The sequence below is a fragment of the Paroedura picta genome, chromosome 10 (genome assembly GCF_049243985.1).
Source record: "Paroedura picta isolate Pp20150507F chromosome 10, Ppicta_v3.0, whole genome shotgun sequence".
Classification (NCBI taxonomy): Eukaryota; Metazoa; Chordata; class Lepidosauria; order Squamata; family Gekkonidae; genus Paroedura; species Paroedura picta.
In genome coordinates, this window is record NC_135378.1 from 77,258,791 (window position 1) to 77,279,720 (window position 20,930).

Consider the following 20,930-nt stretch of genomic DNA (forward strand, 5'->3'; position numbering starts at 1 on the left):
ATATCTTTGCTCAATAAGAATCTGATTGGCTGCCAGCATATAGCTAAACCCGATGAAAGCCATTTAGCCCAGCTTTTATTCGAACGTACTGAAAGTCACGTGAAGAGGCGGGAACTGAGAGCTTCTGCAACCTCGGCTGGGGCTGGCTCCTTTTGCACGAGGAGCTGCAAAAGGAACCAGCCCAGGATCAGCCGGAGTGGCAGGAGCAGGTCTGTGTGCAGTGGGAAGAGATCTTGAAAAGATGCTTGGGTGGCTATCCCAGCATCTCTCCACAACCAGCTACAGCAAATGAACAGCAAACGTGGAGGTGAAAGTAGTGAGGCTGAATTGTGTGCCACAAATGAATCATAGAGTTGGAAGGGGCCATCCAGGCCATCTAGTCCAACCCCCTGCTCAATGCAGGATCAGCCCTAAGCATCCTAAATGAGATACGGGGCTCACTCCAATGCCATGAATGAATTTGCCAGCTCACAACAAGAATAAGACATGGTGGTCTCAGACATGTGTGCCCCCCTTTTGGTTTATGTGTGGCTGTGAAATTAAGACCCCCTTCCACACCCCCAAGTCAGAACTCTGCAGAGTTTGGCCCAATACCGAAAGTGGGCAAAAAGGCTGAAGACTGTTCTCTTAATCCTGGTTTTAAATAACTGGTTTGTAGGCAAAAAAACACAGTTTGTAATTTAGGCCTATTAGAGCATCATGCTAAACAGCCAGTAGGTAAAACCAGAAAGCATTTGATTCTCCAGACATTGGGGAAGAGACGCACACAAGTCCCCGCATTTCAAAAATTAATTAATCCACAACAAAAACAACATGATACTATACAGTTTTACCAAGGTGGTAATTCTGAAAGTGGTACTTTCACCAATTTGTGCAGTAGAAACCCTGCCTGCCCAGTTCAAGGCATATTATGAATATATATATATATTAATCCACACATACATTAAAAATGAATACTTGTTATTACATGGTATTAAAGATGAATACTTGTTAAATGGTATTAAAGAAAAAAAATACAACAGAAAGGCACAAACCCCAATCTTCGCTCCAGATTGATAAAGGAAAAACTATTAAGCCATTGGAAAAAGTACTAAGAAGCCTTTTTTTAAAAGAAAAGATGAAACACGTTAGAATAAACAGAACATGATGGGAGTGTCCAGGTGCGCCACAAAATGGAGACGCAGCAGAAGAACCCATGAGTTTAATTTTTGCAGGATTCTGTTTTATTAACTCTCACGGCAACCAATCATTCATAATGAATCTCCAAAGCTTCTGGGGCTTGGGAATCTACCACAACAGGAAGTAGAACACAAAAGGATCCCTAGAGAAGCATCAAATCAGTGGATAAGCCTGTGGCCCAGTAAGTGATCTTTACAGATTTGCCCAGAGCCCATTCCAGATTTAGGAAATACAATACGTATGTTTAGCAATCCCATGTTACTCTGAAGCTTTTCAAAAGGATTTCAAACATGTCATGTTGAAACCAGGCACAAGCACCTTACTGCTTCTACTGCTGACTTCAAACTGGACCATTTTGCCCAAAATGCAAAACTGCTCCTGCAAAAAGCACGCATGCAGACACATGAGCACAGATCTGGGCTAGAGCGCCACTTCTACCACTCAACTTGTTACCTGGGAATAGTTTACTGATGCAGGATTAGGAAGGCAAGTACAATGGCTAACAAGTTTTGGAAACATTCCTGCAACATAGATCGATCTAATTCTGCAGGCAGCAATACACTCAGTGTAATTCTGACAATGAGTTTGATGTGAAAAGCATTTTTATCAGGGCTGAATATGGGGACATTTCATTTGAATTTGGTACTACCTATAGATGACCCCCAAGTATTTATAAAAGCAATCTTAGAAACCTCTCTCCGTCTTACTCTGGAGCTGAAAAAGAAAGGAAATTTAGAGACATTTTCCCCAAACCAAGAAAGGAAGTTATGCTCATACGAGGAATTCCACATCCACAACGCTCTGTGGTCACAGCATGTACACCTTCCCTTCATGTTTGTTTTCTGTTTGTTTTTCATTTTTATAGTTCTTAAGGCATATGGCTTCAACATTAAACCTATAAATACATCCTGTGCCTTTTCCTATGCTCATAAGTACTGCTGCAAACTGTCTCAAGGCAGAGCTAAGAGTTTGCAAGAGATAAGCAGCTCCTCCTCCCCAATCTATGCTCCTAACATTGTCAAGGATACATCAGATAAGGCAATGAAGACCTTGACTAATGGACTTTCTAATGAGCTCCACCCAGACACTTCCTAATGTACTTGCTAATGAACTCCACCCTGACACAGAAAAAGGGCTTCCTAATTCCAGTCCAGTCCGTCCCCTGGGTGAGTCCCAGATAAGACAGGTGTGATGCATTACGCCCCTCCCCAGGAGGAGTAAATAAAATGGCCAGCAACTGTTCACACACTCCAGCACGGAGATTCCCATCTTGCCATCTCCTAGTTCTGAAGACGTCAGTTACAGTTACTGACAAAACATCAGGGATTAAAACTACCAGACCACAACCACAGAGTCCAGCAAACACACAACAAACAGGTGACTCTGGCTGTGAAAACACTCTCAACTTTGCCGCCTTCTGCATTTGCACGCTTAAAAATTACAGATCCCAACTGGCAAGCTGGGGCCATGCTGTCCAAATCATTGGCCATTTGGGTTATCTGACGCAAAGAGCATCTACTGTTCAACATTCAAAAGTTATCCAAACAAGGCGACAGGCAGATGCAGTGAACTATATACCTGTAAGGTGAAAAGGGGTGGGGGGAATCTAAATTTGACTAGGGTGCAGGGTGGAGCAAACTTCTCTATGGCAACTAAAGTAGTGGAAGTTAAGAGACAACAGGGTTTGGAATGGTAGAAAGATTTGTTCAGATTTACAGGCAGGGAGCACAAAGTGAGTCATTGCATAGCTATCCCGCTGCAGATTAACTGGCTCTGGAGTAAAGCCGTTTCTCCTCTGTTCAAATGGAAAGGCTTAACTTGTCAAACCTGCCAGGAGTATAAGCCATCTGCAATTAATTCACAGCTGTAGGTGACACACAAGTATTGCACATTCAATTAGCCGGGAAGCATTTGACGGAGGGAGTGATGTCAGGAGCAAGGGAGAGTGTGTGTTTTTTTGGTTTTTGCTTGTTTGTAGCTGTCAAACAGTGGAGAGAAACACTCCAACATTTATTTTAGGGCTTAACAAACCTCTTGAGCTTTCAGTACACCTCAGACCAACATATTGGAGCTCCCCTGCTAGGATAGGATCAGGAAGGGAATAATGGCTTCTATTCAACCAAGGGTACACGGAAGGCACACCGAATTTTCCTCTCCAAGAATCCCTTCCAAACTACAGGAAGATAACTTCTGGACCATTTCCACGCCTGAGGCTTCGCACTGTTCTGCAGGCCAGACTTTGAGCTGGGGCAGGTTGCCCTGCTTCTTCCTGCTCTTACACGGGGGGAGCATTTGACGCGGCGCACCCCGTCCACCCTGGATTTGTGCTCCTGCACAGGAGCCGGAGCAGTGAAGTTCCCAGTGCGGAAACAGTCCTGGTAACACAGAGGATGGAGAGCTGCAATGAGGAAGGATGGGCAATTTCACCCCCATTTCTTCCTGCGGCATCTTAACCCACAGGGCTGAAAGGGACTGCGGAATCAAGGGGACATCAGAAAAACCAGCGTTCTAAGGAAGGAATGCTCCATCAAAGAGCAGCCCACTATTTTACAACAGCACCAAGTCATTCTGAGAAGGCAGACCCCAGAAAGTGGTGGCTGGGGAGGCTGCTGCGTGGTGCCACACAGCCCACAATTTATGGAATGACCACAAGGTTCTCTCCCGTCTCCCCTTCTGTTGGGGAGCTCTCCTTTCGGGCTGACTCTAGAGAGGCCGTGGAGATTTCAAGCTGGTGTCCAAAACCTGATGGCCCAATAAGCTGACCCAAGTGAAGAACAAAAAAGGCTACCATCGTTTGTGAAATGGGTTTGGCTCTTGGAATGCCCAGCAAAACTGCTGGATGGAGCTTCAACCCCCTTGAGACGTGGTCTCACAGTTTGGACATGTTCCAGGATACAAGACCATGATTTTTTAAGAGTTCTAACAGCCATGAGTGTCATTAAAACTGTGGTTTCCCCTAGACTACCTGTACAGCTGCGGTGGCCAAAGTGTGGGTCTCCCGATGGCCCTGGTCTACAATTACCAAGAGCCCCTGCCAGTCATGTTAATTGTAGCCTATGGACATCTGGAGAGGCCACACTTTTGCCAACCCTGCTGTGGAGGAATGACCTAGCTAGGACTCATGCCTTGGTTACTCCTAGGATACTGTAATGGTACCCTATATGGGCCTTCTTTTGAAGAGCCTCTCACTGACACTGCAGTAGAATGTAGTAGTCTCATCTCCAGCTGGGACCCGAAGGACAAAAGACGGCAGGGGCTCATGGGAATTGTAGGCCATGGACATCTGGAGGACCACAGGTTGACTACCCCTGCCCCTAGAGTTCTCAACATTCTGAGTCCCAGATACTTCAAGGGCAGCCTTATTTCAACTTGAGCCCACCCACACTCTAGGACAGGGGTAGTCAAACTGCGGCCCTCCAGATGTCCATGGACTACAATTCCCAGAAGCCCCTGCCAGCATTTGCTGGCAGGGGCTTCTGGGAATTGTGGTCCATGGACATCTGGAGGGCCGCAGTTTGACTACCCCTGCTCTAGGATCTGCCTCGAAGGCCCTTTTCCATGTGCCAACTCATCAAAAGTTCCTTGGGTGGCCATGCAGAAGACGCGCTTCTCAACAGTGGCTCACAGGATGTGGAACGGCTCCCTTGGCTATTTGCATTTTGCTCACCTGAACAGCTCTTTACCTGATGCGCCCCCCTTTATTCTTTTTTTTGCTATCAAACAGCTGACTTACAATGACCCTGAACAGTTTTCAAGATGACAGATGTTCGGCAGTGGTTTCCCATTGCCCACCTCAATCCTGGTATTCCACAGCCCAAGGACAACCCGGACCCTGCTCAGCTTCCAAGATCTGACAAGATTAGGCTATTCTGGGATTACTCTATCCTTCCATTAAAACAACAACAATAACCTTCCTATTTTCTGCAAAAACTCAAACCAACAACAAGAACGGGAGATCGGACCAACCTCAATGGGATCAGTAGGTATTTTCAAGGTGGGCAACTTGGCCTTGGAGGTCACTTTCATGTCTGCTATTTTCCCATAAGATGGTTCGTGGTAGTCCTCGGGGAGCGGCTTGAGCTCCGGCGACTTGTCTGGCGCCTGATCTTGACCGTCCATCGGTCTGACGTAGGCAGTTGGTTTTTGCTGTATTGCACTTGTTTTGGATGGCAAGGAAGAGGGAAATGCCTGGGAGGAAGGCTGGGAAGAGATAGCTCCCGGGGCGCCTGAGCCGTCCTGGTTGTCGTTGTTGTCACGCATTCCAGCTGGTAGGTCCTGAGAAGGGGAGCTCTTCGGCCCATGGCTTTTATAGCTGTGGCTGCTGTGAGACCTGGAATTGACATGCTGGCTGGAATGTAGAGGAGACAGAGGTGCTATCGGGGAAGACAACGTGGACAGCAACGGGGACAGTTCCGACAAGGAGGCCTGCAGCTCTTTGGCGATTTCGTCTTCAATGCATTTCTCGTTTTTCTTCAGGGTCGCCCTGCTTTGGATTTCCTGGGGTCTGCAGCTCTGCTCGGCAGCTTGCTTCTGGTGGCTGGGCAACTTGCCGCCGGGTGTTTGCAAATCGGACGCCGGTTCTATCCTCGAGTGGATTTTTTGGTAGTGAGCGGGGCAACCCGCAGGAGGGGCGCCTGAAGGGAAGGGTCCCGGGGGCTTGTGGTGACGGCCGCTGCTCTGGAATGAGGAGGGTAACACGTTGCCGGCCTTCTCGGGGAAGAGGGGGTGATCTGGCTTGCGTGGAGGGATCAGAGACATGACGCTGTTACGGATCCCTATGAGATTCTGGTGTTCCTTCGCGGCGATGAGAGCCTTCATCTCCTCGTAACTGCCCAGCATGTTCTGAATTCGGCTGGACAGCTCGTCTGCCTTGTTGATCTGAGGAGAGAGAAAGAGAGAGAAACACTGAAATCAAGTCCAGCTTCAGACTGGGAATGTCATTTAAATTAACGGAGGCTAATGGATCTCACTGATGGACTCAGCACAAGAGCGTCCTTCTCCTGATACAAGCAGTTTCTATCACCGCTCCTTTCCTCACCCACTGCCCAGATCAGGCCAAGTCGAAGAGGCTTTTCCTAGAGATCTCCAGGAATCTTCATTCTGAACCCTCCCTAATATTTCATTTCTACAAATCTCTGATCCCTGCTTTGGGGAGGGGGGGGGGATGGACCCTCCTACTGTCTCTGGCTAGAACTATTAACACTCGTATGAACCTGAGATGCTGCTGACTTTGTGAGATTGAACTGACTTCCTCCCTCCCAGCCTGTTCTCTGCCCAGAGAGAAAAAACCTTAAAAACTCAGAATGAAGGTTGTGTGCAATTCAAACCACCAAAGGGGGAGAGAAATTTATTTCTTCACGGGGTCTATTGACCACAGATTAGGAACCCCTTGTTTGAGGAGGAAGAGCGGGACCATATTTTAAAAAGAAATCTGAAACCAGAGAGCAGAGGCCTTGAAAATCCCTGAGGATTTTCTGGAGGATGCTAGAGTTGCAAGCCACTCTAGAAAAAAGGGGAATGTGAGTTTCCAAGCCTTAGGTCAGGGGTAGTCAAACTGTGGCCCTCCAGATGTCCATGGACTACAATTCCCAAGAGCCCCTGCCAGCATTCGCCAGCGAATGCTGGCAGGGGCTCCTGGGAATTGTAGTCCATGGACATCTGGAGGGCCGCAGTTTGACTACCCCTGCCTTAGGTGGAGCATAAGAGATCCATTCTGCAATGCAAAGTTCACAGGGATAGTGTGCTCTAACAGTCCAAGTGTCCAAATGTACTGGCTTCAAATCACTACTTGGCTAGAGTGACTTTTGGAAAAGTGGTACATAAGTAAGGCAAAATGATACAGGTTTTCTTTCTCTACCTTCTCTAAGCTTGCCAGGTGTGGGTTGGGAAATACCTTGAGATTTGGGGGTGGGGGGCCTGAGAGGGGGTGTGGCTTAGAGAGGGGAGGGACTCAAATGGCGCATAATGCCATCGAGTCCACCTTCCAAAGTGACCATTTTCTCCAAGTGTTCTGAGCTCTGTTGCCTGGCGATCTCCAGTCGCCATGGGTAGGCCGGCAACCCTAATTTTCAACCTATCACGCAATGATGTGTGTTGTCAATTGATACCTTATAAGGTTCTCCAAAGAGGGGAACGTTAGCCAGGAACGGCTCTCTCTCCTGGTGAGCTTCTTGACTTCTCCTCTCTTTTTCTTGGATGCGCCGTAGATTTCTTTCTTCATTATACAAGCTGTCCAGGAAAGAAGGGAGCCAAAATAAAATTATTATCTCGCTCCCTGATACCGTAAAAGCCAAACAGCTCGAAGGGACATTAGATGTCCTGCAGCCATCAAGAGGATCATGGAACCGGTTAGGTAAGTAAGCTGGAGAGTTGTGTGCAGGGCAGACAGCTGCAAACCACAAGAGAATACATCCACATAATCAGCAGGCAGGTAAGGCATATGGAAAATGATCCCTATCTGCACAGTGGGAAAGTTTAAAGGAAATTCTTGCTCTAGCAAACCTCCAGAATACATGAGAAACACTCTCCAGGATCACTACGTATCTAGCACTGCTTTGTAAATATGTACTTATGGGGTGGCCTATGTAGCCCTGTAGCTATTTTCTTTTTCACATAGCACATGAAATCAACAGGTGAGGGACAAGCATCTCCCATTTCCCAGGCTTGCAAGGCGGAAAGTGGGGCTGGCATTTCCAGTGCTTGAGCCCTTGCTTTATTCAAACTATAATCTCTGTCAAAAACTAGTTGGCAGAACAAAGAATTCTGCTCCTTAGTGTGCACAGGTTCTGCCTCCACAAAAAGTTGGAAATTCTGTGCAGCCTTGAGGACTAGGATGTTTAATTTCCAAAAATTAAATTAGGGACTGCCAGGATGCGGAATTCTGTGGCTTTCTGATTTGTGCAAAATTGGCACGATTCTGTGATCTCCTAAGCAGTCTGTCCGAATAGTAAACAACACGCATGGACTCTGTCTAATGTTTAACCCAACCTCCCTCCTTCCAGGCACCCAAATTTAAGATTTCAGCAGAATCTAAATGGCCTTCTCTGGGGCCTGCTCAAGGTTAAACTGAAAGATCTGCTTAAGTGCTAGCAATTTTCCCCAGGTACCCGATAAGAACAATGGTAAGGGGTTATCAACACAGGCTAAAACCATTAGTCACCATTAGTATTTGAAGCAAAAGGGGTTTGTGCCTTCCGCATGCATGCCTAGGATACAAGTCCATTTGATTGTTTTAAAAGGCACACAAAAGTTATTAAGTAGTACTCATGAGCTAGCCAGAAATACCGATGCGCCCAAGAACTACCAGAATGGCTTCCTGCCACCGCTTCTGAGATCAACCCTATTAGATCAACTGCATTTTTATCCTTCTGGTCTTCTCAGTTTGGAGCAGAATACATTCTCCCTCTTTACCCCTCCCCTCCCCACCAAGAGCCTGCCTTGAACACTGCAGCAAATCCATTTTCCCAACAAACTGTGTTCTTTTATTTTTGGTGTGTGTGAATTGGGGAGGGGGAGGGGGTTATGCTTGGACAGATTTTGCAATATTGCTCAGAGTCACGCACTAGGAACAGGGGAAGGGGGGAGTCGCTGGCTTTTCTCCATGTGCAAGCAGGCTCCTGAAAAGGAGTCAGAACGTTGATTTGTTCCAAACAATGGTTACATGTGAACCAGAGCCACTAAACCAACTGTGGTTACTCTTTTATCAACACAGAGATATGGAACGCCAAAGGAACGGCAGTGTTATATAAGAAACCTGGCACAGCTTGATGGAACCTTCACCAAGGGATGTGCACCTTTCTCTCAACTCGTTTAGACCAGCAGCTAAAACAATTAAGCAACATAATCCGCATGGGATTGTCCCTACAACATCCGTTTCAGCAGATCTGGAGAAAATCCTACTCTACTTTGTGATTCATCCTTCCCCCGGGAAATTTATTTAAATGTTTCGTATCCCAACTTTTGATTCACGGAATGGAGTAGCAGACCAGCCTTTCTCAATTTTTTTACTGTACAGCCAATCAAATCTCCCCTAGTGGCCAATCAGAAGTCTTGCTGGATAAAAGGCACACCTGGTTCTGCCCACTTTCTAAAAACACTCGGCCGACACCAGGAAAAAATTTTTCACAGTCAGAGTAGTTCAGCAGTGGAATAGGCTGCCTAAGGAGGTGGTGAGCTCCCCCCCCCACTGGCAGTCTTCAAGCAAAGGTTGTATACACACTTTTCTTGGATGCTTTAGGATGCTTTGGGCTGATCCCACGTTGAGCAGGGGGTTGGACTAGATGGCCTGTGTGGCCCCTTCCAACTCTATGATTCTATGATGGGGACAGGTGTGCTCTAGGCAATTAAATCAACGGCAGCCAAACTGCGAAAGAAAAGGAAGTTATTATCGGAAGCAATTTAAAAACTGAGACCATCAGGGAACTGAAAAGCCTCTCAAAAGAAGACCATCAAATGTTGACGGATCATCCGTCAAGAATTTAGAACAGCCTTTCTCAACTTTTTTACCGTTGAGAAACCCCTGAATATAGTTGGGAAGCAGAGCTGTGTACCTGCCCACCTGGGGCCCCTCTCTTTCCCACCTCCTCCAGGCCCCTTTGGCCATTTTGGGAGGGGGGGAGGCAGTTGCCATGACCATATATGGTCATATCACCTGATAAACGTTTAGCAATTTTTAAAAAATATATATATAATTAATTAATTCCCACCCATTTGAGAAACCCTTCCAGGACAATTAAGAAACTCCAGGGTTCCACAAAACCCTGGTTGAGAAAGCCTGATTTAGAGATTTTAATGTTTTGCAATAGCATGCCCTGTGTAACCATTCACCCTACCTCTAGTGGCAAAGGGAGAACATAGAGTTGATTGTCTAACAAAGTGGTCAGCATGCAAGTTGGGTGAGATGTGGAAAGGCATGTATGCACAGCACACACACATCCAACCTCCCTGAGTGTGTTCACTGCTTTCCCTGCTGTGGGAAGGGAGCTACATGCCATTCACATTTTGAATGTAGATTCAATTGTGTAGCCGTGTTGCTCTAAAGTAGCACAACAAAAATTGATTCCAATAGCACCATTAAGATCAACAAAGATTTATTCAAGGTATGAGCTTTCGCGGGCATGCACTCTTCCTCAGACCAAATGGAACAAGGATCATAAGAGTACAGATATAAGGCAAAAGTAAATGAGCAGCAAATTAGAAAACTGTGTTGTAACTTCCAAATTATGCATTATGATAATTCTTAGCTTAAAAAAGGTAATCAGTCTTTTTGAATTCAGTTGTAGTTCACAAAAACATTGGAGAAATAAAAATGTCAAGGCTAGTAATTAATGACAGACACTTTCCCAGTTGTGAAAAAGAAATAATCAAAAGAGACTAGTTGCTTGCCCCATCCATCTCCACCCAAGTATGGAAGTGACAAGCTGTGATGAGATGTTCTCCAGTCCTGAGACCAGAGAGCTGGATTCTAAATTACATCACATGCTACTTCCAATCCCATTATAGTCACATTGTCCCAAGTAAAAAGAAATGTGGATATAAGTGTTGAATGAGATAAACATGTGTAGTGAGATAAGAAACCTATGTCCTTGTTGAATATTGGGTATTCCATGGTTTTGAGCATTGTAATAACTTGCATTTCTGTAATCATAGAATCATAGAATCATGGAAGGGGCCATACAGGCCATCTAGTCCAACCCCCTGCTCAACGCAGGACCTTAAGCATCCTAAAGCATCCAAGAAAAGTGTGTCTCCAACCTTTGCTTGAAGACTGCCAGTGAGGGGGAGCTCACCACCTCCTTAGGCAGCCTATTCCACTGCTGAACTACTCTGACTGTGAACATTTTTTTCCTGATATCTAGCCTATATCGTTGTACTTGTAGTTCAAACCCATTACTGCGTGTCCTCTCCTCTGCAGCCAACGGAAACAGCATCCTGCCCTCCTCCAAATGACAACCTTTCAAATACTTAAAGAGGGCTTAATCTCCCTTTCTAGTCTGTTCTTGAAGTTCCTTTGAAATAAAACAGCTACTTAGAGGTGCCTTATTGATTGTCCTGAGAAGCTGAAGTATTCCCCTACAGGTTTTTCAGTCCTGTGATTTTTAATTCTTTGGCGAAGGGTTTGACCTGTTTGCCCTATGTAGAGAACAGAGGGGCACTGTTGGCATTTAATGACATGTACAATGTTAGAAGATGAGCACGTGAATAAGTCTTTGAGGGTGTGGGTGATGTTGTTAGGTCCGGTGATTGTGTTATTGGAGTGTATGTGGCAGCAAAGTTGGCATCTGGGTTTGCTGCAAGCCCTGGCACCAGTGTCCATGTTCAAATTAGATGTTGCACTCTTGTAGGTGAGGAGCTGTTTGAGATTTGGAGGTGGGGCTTTCTTGTGTGCAAAGAAAAGGTTTGCACACTTGGGAAAGAGGTACACTTGGGATACACTTGCATACTTGGGAAAGAGGTACACTTTAAGTATACCCTTAGCATCATTCTCACTTTTGAAAAACCACAAATTTGAGAAACCAGCACTCTGCCCCTTCCCTTCTACACATGGTGCTGTCACCTGCAATGCACTGCACAAAGAGGCCTACACCATAAGAAACAGGCACCCCCAAAGATGGAAAAATACAGAAAACCTCCAGTGAGAGACAGCCCCTTGCAACAGGAGGTCATTAATCTTTGCTGGGTTGTTCCAGTTTTATGTGGCGCCAAAGCAGATGGTTACTCCTGCTAGAAGGCTGAAATCTAACTCCCCGAATCCAGCGTGGTGTTGATGAAACGAGATTCTGCTTCAGTTAAGAATGTCGGGAATTTTAAATTAATAACCAAACAAATGGAAATATGGCCCTAGGAAAAGCACATTTGCTTGTTTTTGTTGGAGGATTCAAGCCTGCAACTTGGATGAATGACTTGCTTCATGGCAGAGACAATAAAATCAAACAAAAACATTCCCTGGTGCATGGTGTGGGTTGGCTTCATCCACCAGCTTCTCTCATTGAACAGTCTGCAGGCAACCAATTCATTTCATAACCAAGCTTTGGAGGCTTGGTCTCACTTTAACAGAAAGATGCATAACGCCAGGATACCCTAATAATCAGAAATGTATCTATCACGGTATTCAAGGAGCAAAACTCTCACAGTCGGCTGCATGTTATCCTGACAACCCCGTGAGATAGCTTACCCATGGCCGAGGAAGGAAAGTGGTACTGTCACGTTTGGATATGAACAGTGAGAACTTCACTACCTCAAAGATCTACAACTATTACACAGCACCACTTTTCAAGGAGGGGAGTAAACAGCTAGCGAAGTGTAAAAATGTCTAATTGGGGCACCGAATCGAAGCTGAAAGCAAACTACTGAGGGTCAACTAGTCCGACACTGGACCAAATCAAGCCCAACTCTCTCTTGAGGGAATGATCTGTAAAAACAAAAAAACTTTTATACATGATGGATATAGGATAGATTAGAAAAAATGATTATGCTTCGGAAGATTGAAGGAAACGGAAGAAGAGCTAGACCAGGGATAGTCAAACTGCGGCCCTCCAGATGTCCATGGACTACAATTCCCATGGAATTGTAGTCCATGGACATCTGGAGGGCCGCAGTTTGACTACCCCTGAGCTAGACAGACAAGATGGACGGATACAATCAAAGACATGAGTGGATTGACCTTACAGAAACTTAAAAGAAACTACAGAGTTGGATGGTGGCCCCCTGTTCATAAAGTCACCAGGAGTCAGAAACAACTTGATGGAACCCAAAAACAACAACTTAGTTCTAAGAGGAAGTAGCCTTCCCATTAAGGTACAAGATAGCATATACTAAAACAGTGAGGTACGTTAATGACCTGTATCTGTATATAATTCAGAACGGAGGGTGGTCAACTCTTGCACAATGACGAGCTAGTCCAAATGTCCTTGGCAGAAGACACACATCATACTTGCCATTGCTGGGAAACAGGTTGACCTACTCCATGTGAAAGTGGGAGAATCTAGTCTAAAGTACCACCTCTGCAACAGGCCCATTGCATATGCAAAATACCGATATGGAACCTGTTTCAGCAGCCAAGTAGCTTCTGGGTAGTGCTGGGCAGCTCTGGCACCCCAACCACCCTCGTAGGCCTGTTGCAAGGCTGATGAGGACAGGAAAGGCAGGATATGAAAAGATAACAAGCCCTGTAAAATCAGAATCGCAGCATGTTACTTTACAGTGTGTGTGGGATGGGGTGGGGGGTGGAGCCCTTCAACAGCCTTCCAAAAGAGAAGGTTCTGGGACGTTTGTCTTGGTTATGAAGCAGGACCCCCAACTTAAAAGGCCCACCTTAGACTAGTGAATGCTCTTTTCACTTCTTCCCTGCCATGAGATCCAGTGGTCCTTGAACCCAACACCCAATGAGTAATTTGAAGAGACCATACCCAGTGCTTCCTTGCATGATCTCATGAAAGGTAAATACCAGATGATGCCATCTGCTGTCCTAATCATTTGGCTGATGTGACACACAGGGACGGTCCATTCTTTTAAGCAAGCCAGTAAAGCATTCAGTAAAGCTATTCTTCTCATGATGGTACGATATAGCATCCAGATGTTTGTTGCCACAACACCTAAGCACGTCTTGCATCACTTCTGCCATGAAAGAGGTGCCTAGAACATAGATTAGCTCTTGCAGTCATCCCAGGCAACAAACACAGTCATTAAAGCCACTCTCTTGGCTGCAAAGCTAGATAAAAGCATTGCCTTGAAAAATCGAGTAGCAAAGTCCACTATTGCCAAAATATCTTTTTATGTCCTCTCCTTAGATCGACTCCCGAATCGACTTTCACATGGGATGGTGGTTGATGTAACCGGCGATGGGCAACACTGTATCTTGGTTCTATCTCCTGATCTTCTCACCAAGGGTGGGCAAACTGTGGTTCTCTAAATGTCCATGGACTACAATTCCCAGGAGCCCCTGCCAGCAAATGCTGGCAGGGGCTCCTGGGAATTGTAGTCCATGGACGTCTGGAGGGCCACAGTTTGCCCACCCCTGCTTCTCACACTTTGACATATATGGCAGCTCTGCCAGAATTCTCTGACGACCCTGCCAAAGCCAGGCCAACAGAACCCGTAGGCCAGGGATAGTCAAACTGCGGCCCTCCAGATGTCCATGGACTACAATTCCCAGGAGCCCTTGCCAGCATTCGCCAGCGAATGCTTGCAAGGGCTCCTGGGAAATGTAGTCCATGGACATCTGGAGGGCCGCAGTTTGACTACCCATGCTGTAGGCTAAGCTTTGTGGGGTTTTTTAAAAATCCATGCCCAAAAGGTTTCCACTACAGGGACCTCCCACTCTTCCCTGTTCCTCCTTCACCACCCCTTTCCAATTATTCCACTTTTACGAAACATGGAAAAGAAGAGGGAAAGCAAGCAGATTTCCAAGGGATGACATCAATTCCTGCAGCTCTGCTTAAAAAAGGGGGAGAAGGCACACGTGCACGGTCTCTGGAACCAACTTGTTGGGACGAGTGCTCATGCACGCGGAGGGCCTGAAGCAAATTAGTCACACATTAATGTTCCATGCCACTCACTGCTGCCATGGCAACTGAAGGTCCAGACCGCTGGCTAGACACAGATAACTGTCCATTTACCACCTGGAGAGGCCATTTGCTTTAGTGCTTCTAAATGAAAATGCTTTGCTAATGAGCAACACCTCCCGCCCCCTCCCAACCCATGAGTGCTGTGTAATTTGAAAGCCTGCAGACTCTTTTCTGACATCAGAGGCTGTTCTAAAGAGAGCCACGATTTTGTTAAGAGGTGCTCTTGTCGGGCCTAGAAGTAATCCTGTCTACCAGGGATCTCTTTGTTGCTCTGCTCATTTGCAGATCTGCTTCGCGAAATAATCACCCGGCTCAATTTCAGATGCTAGCGTGTTAGAAAACAGCGTTGTTCCTTCTCCCCATTCGGAAAAACCATGGAACTCCCAGTTTTAAGAACGCTGATCATATACTTTTCCCTTTAAAAAAAAATTCTAATTTGCATTTATGAATCCTATTTCTCTCTGCCTGAGCCCTAGGAAAGCTGTTGCCGATCTGAGCTGACTATGCTTAGATGGACTCCTGCTCTGACATGGTATAGGGCAGAGGTAGTCAAACTGCGGCCCTCCAGATGTCCATGGACTACAATTCCCATGAGCCCCTGCCAGCATTCGCTGGCAGGGGCTCATGGGAATTGTAGTCCATGGACATCTGGAGGGCCGCAGTTTGACTACCCCTGGTATAGGGCAACCTCATAATAGTCATATAAATGCAGTTTGAGTCCAATGGCACCTTTTAAGACCAAACTAAGTTTTATTCAAAGTATAAGCTTTCCTGTGCATGCACACTTCTTCGGAGCCATACGAAAGCTTATACCTCGAACAAAACTCAAAATTTTGTTCTGCTGCAGACCGACAACCCACCTGAATCTATCATATAAACCTAGTCATGTTTCCACACCCCCAAAAGACATATTGTACTTGAAATGCTCCCCCAAAAAGAAGCTACCAGTAGTTGTCCCTCTGCACTAGAATCAACTACCTGGGTTGCATTTTCTGTTCAGGTTTACACAGTCCAAGAAGTGCACACAGTTTTAAATGAGTTAACAAGTAGGTAATTTAATGCCCTCCAGAAGGGAAAGCTAATAACTTTTTTTTTGGGGGGGGGGAGTTGGAGCAAGGAAAGGGGGGGAGAGGCAGACTGTAAATAGGTGGGCAGAAGGGGCTGCATCTGAGCTTAGCTCTTGTGGCCCTTTCTTGCATGCCCAGGAAAATGCTTTTTGCCACTTTGGGGGTCAGAATGCAAATTTCCTCCAGACCAGGCTGGCCAGAGATTCGGGCGGGGGGGGCATCATCTGAGAATGGAACTGGGATCACTGTGGATGGGCAGGTAGTTGCAAATTTCCTGCATTCTGCAAGCGGCTGAACTAGATGGCCCTGGAGGCCCTTCCACTCTAGGATTCTAGGAGCTGTAACTCAATGGCATGAACATACTGGCCCTCTCCCTGCCAAAGATTAAGAGGCGACATTTCCTTTTGATACAACAGCAGGAAATCGCCAAGCTTAAGCAAGCCCAGAAAAGCTATACTTCTCCTGCTAGGAGAAGTAAAGGAATTAAATCTCTCAAGAAGTAAAGGAATTAAATCTCTCAAGAAGGGTGGAGCTTTCTCTCTGCTTGCCCCCCCCCCAGCACATTTTTCTTTCATGAAAAATAAAGCCTGTTAAAAATATGTATAGTCTTATCATCTCTTTAATCACATGGAGCCCTGTTCAGCTTCTCACTGAAAGCTCGAGGGGAAGACTTCTAACAAAAATTAAGTTTTATCTCATTATCTGTCAGAAGCACACTTCAGCCTTCTGCTTTTCACGCAAACACACACACTCATTTCACCAACAACAAGCAGCTCTTCCTGTCCTTTCCCCTTGTGTGAGGAATTTCACTTGGAAGTCCAAGACTGCATCCCTTCCCATTGCAGAATGTTCCTGGAGATTCCTTTCCACCACTACAGTTTTTTTTTGTTTTTTTTACAAATGTACAAAAAACACACAAAGAATACATTTTAAAATGATGAATGATATTGAAAAAATGGACAATACTATCACGATGTTCCATTAAATACTAGAAACAGAAATATACAGTTAGTTAATATGTATCAGACCTGCAGGTTGTTGTAAAGCAGCACAGTAAAGGCTAACAAGATTTCCAGGCTACAAGTCAAAGTTCTCCGCTAAACCCCATTTTGCTATGAAGCCACAGGCTGCAAACTCCACCTCTGAAAAGCTACAGAATCCTGCTAAGTCTTACAGGTCTCCCTCCTGCCCTTTCAATGACAAATAGGTAAATTTGCCTAACCTGCAAACTGCAGCCTCCTCCACCTCCTTCTCCTCCCTCCCTCCACAATCAGGATGTCAAGGAGGACAAAACCTTAAATAAGCCAGAGCAGAACCACCTCTCCATTTAGGCTTATGCTAATAGGGAGCTGTCTGGAAAGGTGCTAATGAGAAGATATGCAAGAAACATGAGCATCATCAAGGGTCTGGCCCTAAAGGATATGTACTCCCAGGGAGCTTTTGTGAAAGAGGGAAGGGAAGCTTGGCCCAGCCAAGGCCCTGGTTTTGGAGCTCCCTTCTTGCATGGGCAAAATGATTAAAATTTAGCCTGACGGCTTGATAGGGAGCCTGGCAAGGGGGGAGGAAGACACCTCCGGGGGTACTGCAGCATTCTTTGGTTGTGCAGACCGCTCACTCCCCCAAAATAGGCTTCAAGCTATTGCCTTTTGCTAGATCAGTTTGTTGGCTGGAACGCAGAAGCCAAAACACACACACACATACACACACACAAAACCCCCAACTCAGCAGGGCTGTTTAAAAAAAAAAAAAGAAAGAACAGTAAAAATAAAGCACAGAACACAAAGGCTGGAATGTGCTTACATGGCAGCCAAAATAATTAGCACATCAAAGGTAAGAGACAACAAAGGAGAAAAATCTGCAGCAATACACAGCGAGGTTGATAAGGGAGTCCAGAGAACAAATATTTACAGGCCTGGCATCTTCCTTCTGGGCCTAGATGGCCCGGGCTACCTTGATCTCCTCGCATCTCGGAAAATAAGCAGGTTCTGCACTGTTTAATACTTGGATAGGAGGCCACCAAAAAGTCCAGGGTTGCTCTGCAGAGGCAGGCAACGGCAAAACCCGCCTCTCTGCCCCTCTTGCCTTGAAAACCCTATGGCAGGGGTAGTCAAACTGCAGCCCTCCAGATGTCCATGGACTACAATTCCCAGGAGCCCTTGCCAGCATTCGCTGGCGAATGCTGGCAGGGGCTCGTGGGAATTGTAGTCCATGGACATCTGGAGGGCCGCAGTTTGACTACCCCTGCCCTATGGGGTTGTTGTAAGTCAGCTGCAACAATGCAACTTTTCAGCAATCTGTAAGAAGAAGGAGGAAGGGATAGAACATTCACAGAATTTCTCCTGCCTTAGCCTTCTGTATTAGATAGTGACCATGCAGAGTGATGGCTTCTATCTACAGCAGGGGTAGTCAACCTGTGGCCCTCCAGATGCAAATGCTGGCAGGGGCTCATGGGAATTGTAGTCCATGGACATCTGAAGGACCACAAGTTGACTACCCCTGATCTACAGCATGTAGCTTTTTAAAAAAATTACAGAAATCATACAACCGGTATTGGTGTAGCGGTTAGGTTGCCAGACTACAAACTGGGTTAAAATCCCTACTCTGCCACGAACCACAGAAATTCGGAGCATTTCCTACCCATTATGTGAACTACAATTTCACGATCACCAGCATAATAATCACCAGCATAATCACTGACAGTCTTCAAGCAAAGGTTGGATACACACTTTTCTTGGATGCTTTAGGATGCTTAGGGATGATCCTGCGTTGAGCAGGGGGTTGGACTAGATGGCCTGTGTGGCCCCTTCCAACTCTATGATTCTATAATATCACTTGGTCCAGCAGGGGTGGACCAAAGCAAAGGGTTCTGTGAAGGACAACCAGAATAACATGAAGTTTGACCTAGCTGTTATTAATTTGATTGGTCCTGATAAAAGGGTAACACATGAACTTTGCAGTATGAAGGTTGGTGCAAAGTGTCATGCAAAAACACTCCTGCTTGGTAGATCTGCAGTGAATAATCTGGAGACTCCTAGATGCTGCCGAATTGTTACTTATATTTTTATTATGTTTTATATTGTTAAATGCTATTATGTGTTGCATTGGTTTTAGTTCACCGTTCATTTTAGTTGCACTATGCTAAACCACCCTGAGCCATTATGGAAGGTCAGTATAGAAATTTATTTCTTCATTCATTCGTTTATTTAATGGCAATTCAAATGCCATTTACTTATGCCCCATCTTTCTTCCCAGCTATTTACAATGGAGGAGAGACGAACAATGCATCTTCACAACAACCCTGAGAGGTAGGCTAGGCTAAATGTGCGTGACTGGCCCAAGGTCACTCAGAGAGCTTCCATGTCAAAGTGGAGATTCAAACCTGGGTCCCCTGAGGTCCTAGTCCAACACTCTAGCTCAGGGGTAGTCAAACTGCGGCCCTCCAGATGTCCATGGACTACAATTCCCAGGAGCCCCTGCCAGCAGGCTCCTGGGAATTGTAGTCCATGGACATCTGGAGGGCCGCAGTTTGACTACCCCTGCTCTAGCCATTATAACAAATGATGACTCCACACACACACACGGACAGAAGGACGATTTTCCATAACCATTCTAGATAAGGTTCTCAAACAGCACTGGAAAGCAAGATTTATAAGACAAGGGCTCGCTTATTTGAAATGTGAATAAGGATTATGTGCAGAAGCTCAACAGAATTCCTTTCACACATACTTAATCACTCTGACTCCTATGTAATGTTTATAGTTATGCTTGATTTACCAGTTGAACAATATTATTAAACATGTAATGGTATGTCACTGTAATTCCTTGTTATATTATACCTTCTTTCCTATGGGCGATGGGCGATGTATTGCTTTACTGTATTTTAAACTGAGTTTTAATATGTTGTAAACCACCCCGAGCCTGTCTCCAGAGACGGGCAGTTTAGAAATTTAATAAATAATAAATATTATTACGATGATGTTAGCCATTCAGTCGTGTCCGACCCGTGGCAATCCTATGGCTGAGCTGTCACCACATTTTCCGATCCTGAACTGCTTCTTTTAGTTGTATAATGCTCCGGCCAGTGTCCATTTTGATCGTGTCTAACCATGATGTTCTTGGTCAGCCTGGTTTCCTTTTTCCACTGACCAATCCTAGAACAACTGCCTTCTCCACTGAGGTGGATCGCATGATATGGCCAAAGCCAGAGTTTTGTGATTTTGCCTTCAGTGGTAGATCAGGTTTTATGCGCTGTAATATTTCCGTATATAATTGCAGGTATTTGTGTTTAACCACCTGCCCTGATACTCGTTCCTACTCAAATTCTGTGCAACTTATAAGGCAAATATCCTTTTCCCCAAAATCCTATTTAAGTTATTCCTTTCATTGCTTTTACTGAATGGACGGACCTGAGATGTCTTTCCACTGTCAGACCATTCAAAGGCACAGCCATTTCACTTTCAAAGGAGGAGAACCTGTTTATTAATACACAACTAACAGGTCTGACAACCCACCTGCTTATCCTTCATGGAGATTACTTCGAGAGAAACTGGTTTATAAGTGACAGAAGAAAGTAAAGCAGCTCTCAAACAAGGGATTTGTCGAAGTGCCTTGGAAATATTATATTTTTAAGAATTCCATATCATAAATACCGAGGAAAACCAGATAAGTGAGAGTCTTTTGGAAAAATCCTCTCTCCTTTATAGGCATGCAAGAAGTCACTCACATATCCTTAGTGGATCCACTTGAAACTCCAAAATGCCAAGTTTCTTTGGCATGCTTATAGCAGATCTTTAAAAAGAAATACTTAGATATGCTAAACCATTATAACATAATGCACAAATACAGTAAAGTAGCAATTGCTTTAGATCACAGGTCATGCGGTATGCAGGTTTTCAGATTACACAAAGCTCTTCTCTATTTTGGATTCTATATATGTGGATATCGACTCTAAGACATCGCATCAGCCTGTGCCGGTCTTACAACAGCAGCAGAGGAAGTTCTTGCAGAGGAACTGAACTGTGTGCAAAAGAGCTCAGATTACACAGAGGCAGGCCTCTGGAAACATATTACACACTACAGCATTAGGGCCAACCAAAACTCACTGCAATACTGTTTTTGA

At 45.4% G+C, this 20,930-nt stretch overlaps 1 protein-coding gene across 4 annotated transcripts in view; it reads right to left on the reverse strand.

Annotated features, from left to right (window-relative positions):
* Positions 1-20,930, reverse strand: part of AFF1 (ALF transcription elongation factor 1) — a 176,264-nt gene that overhangs the window by 82,772 nt on the left and 72,562 nt on the right. For all 4 annotated transcript variants that reach the window (XM_077300973.1, XM_077300974.1, XM_077300972.1 and 1 more), the window contains 2 exons: positions 7,287-7,407; positions 5,146-6,057 (listed from right to left, as the gene is read on the reverse strand). In XM_077300973.1, the coding sequence (XP_077157088.1) occupies positions 5,146-6,057; positions 7,287-7,407 (1,033 nt within the window). The remainder of the gene's footprint in view (positions 1-5,145; positions 6,058-7,286; positions 7,408-20,930) is intronic.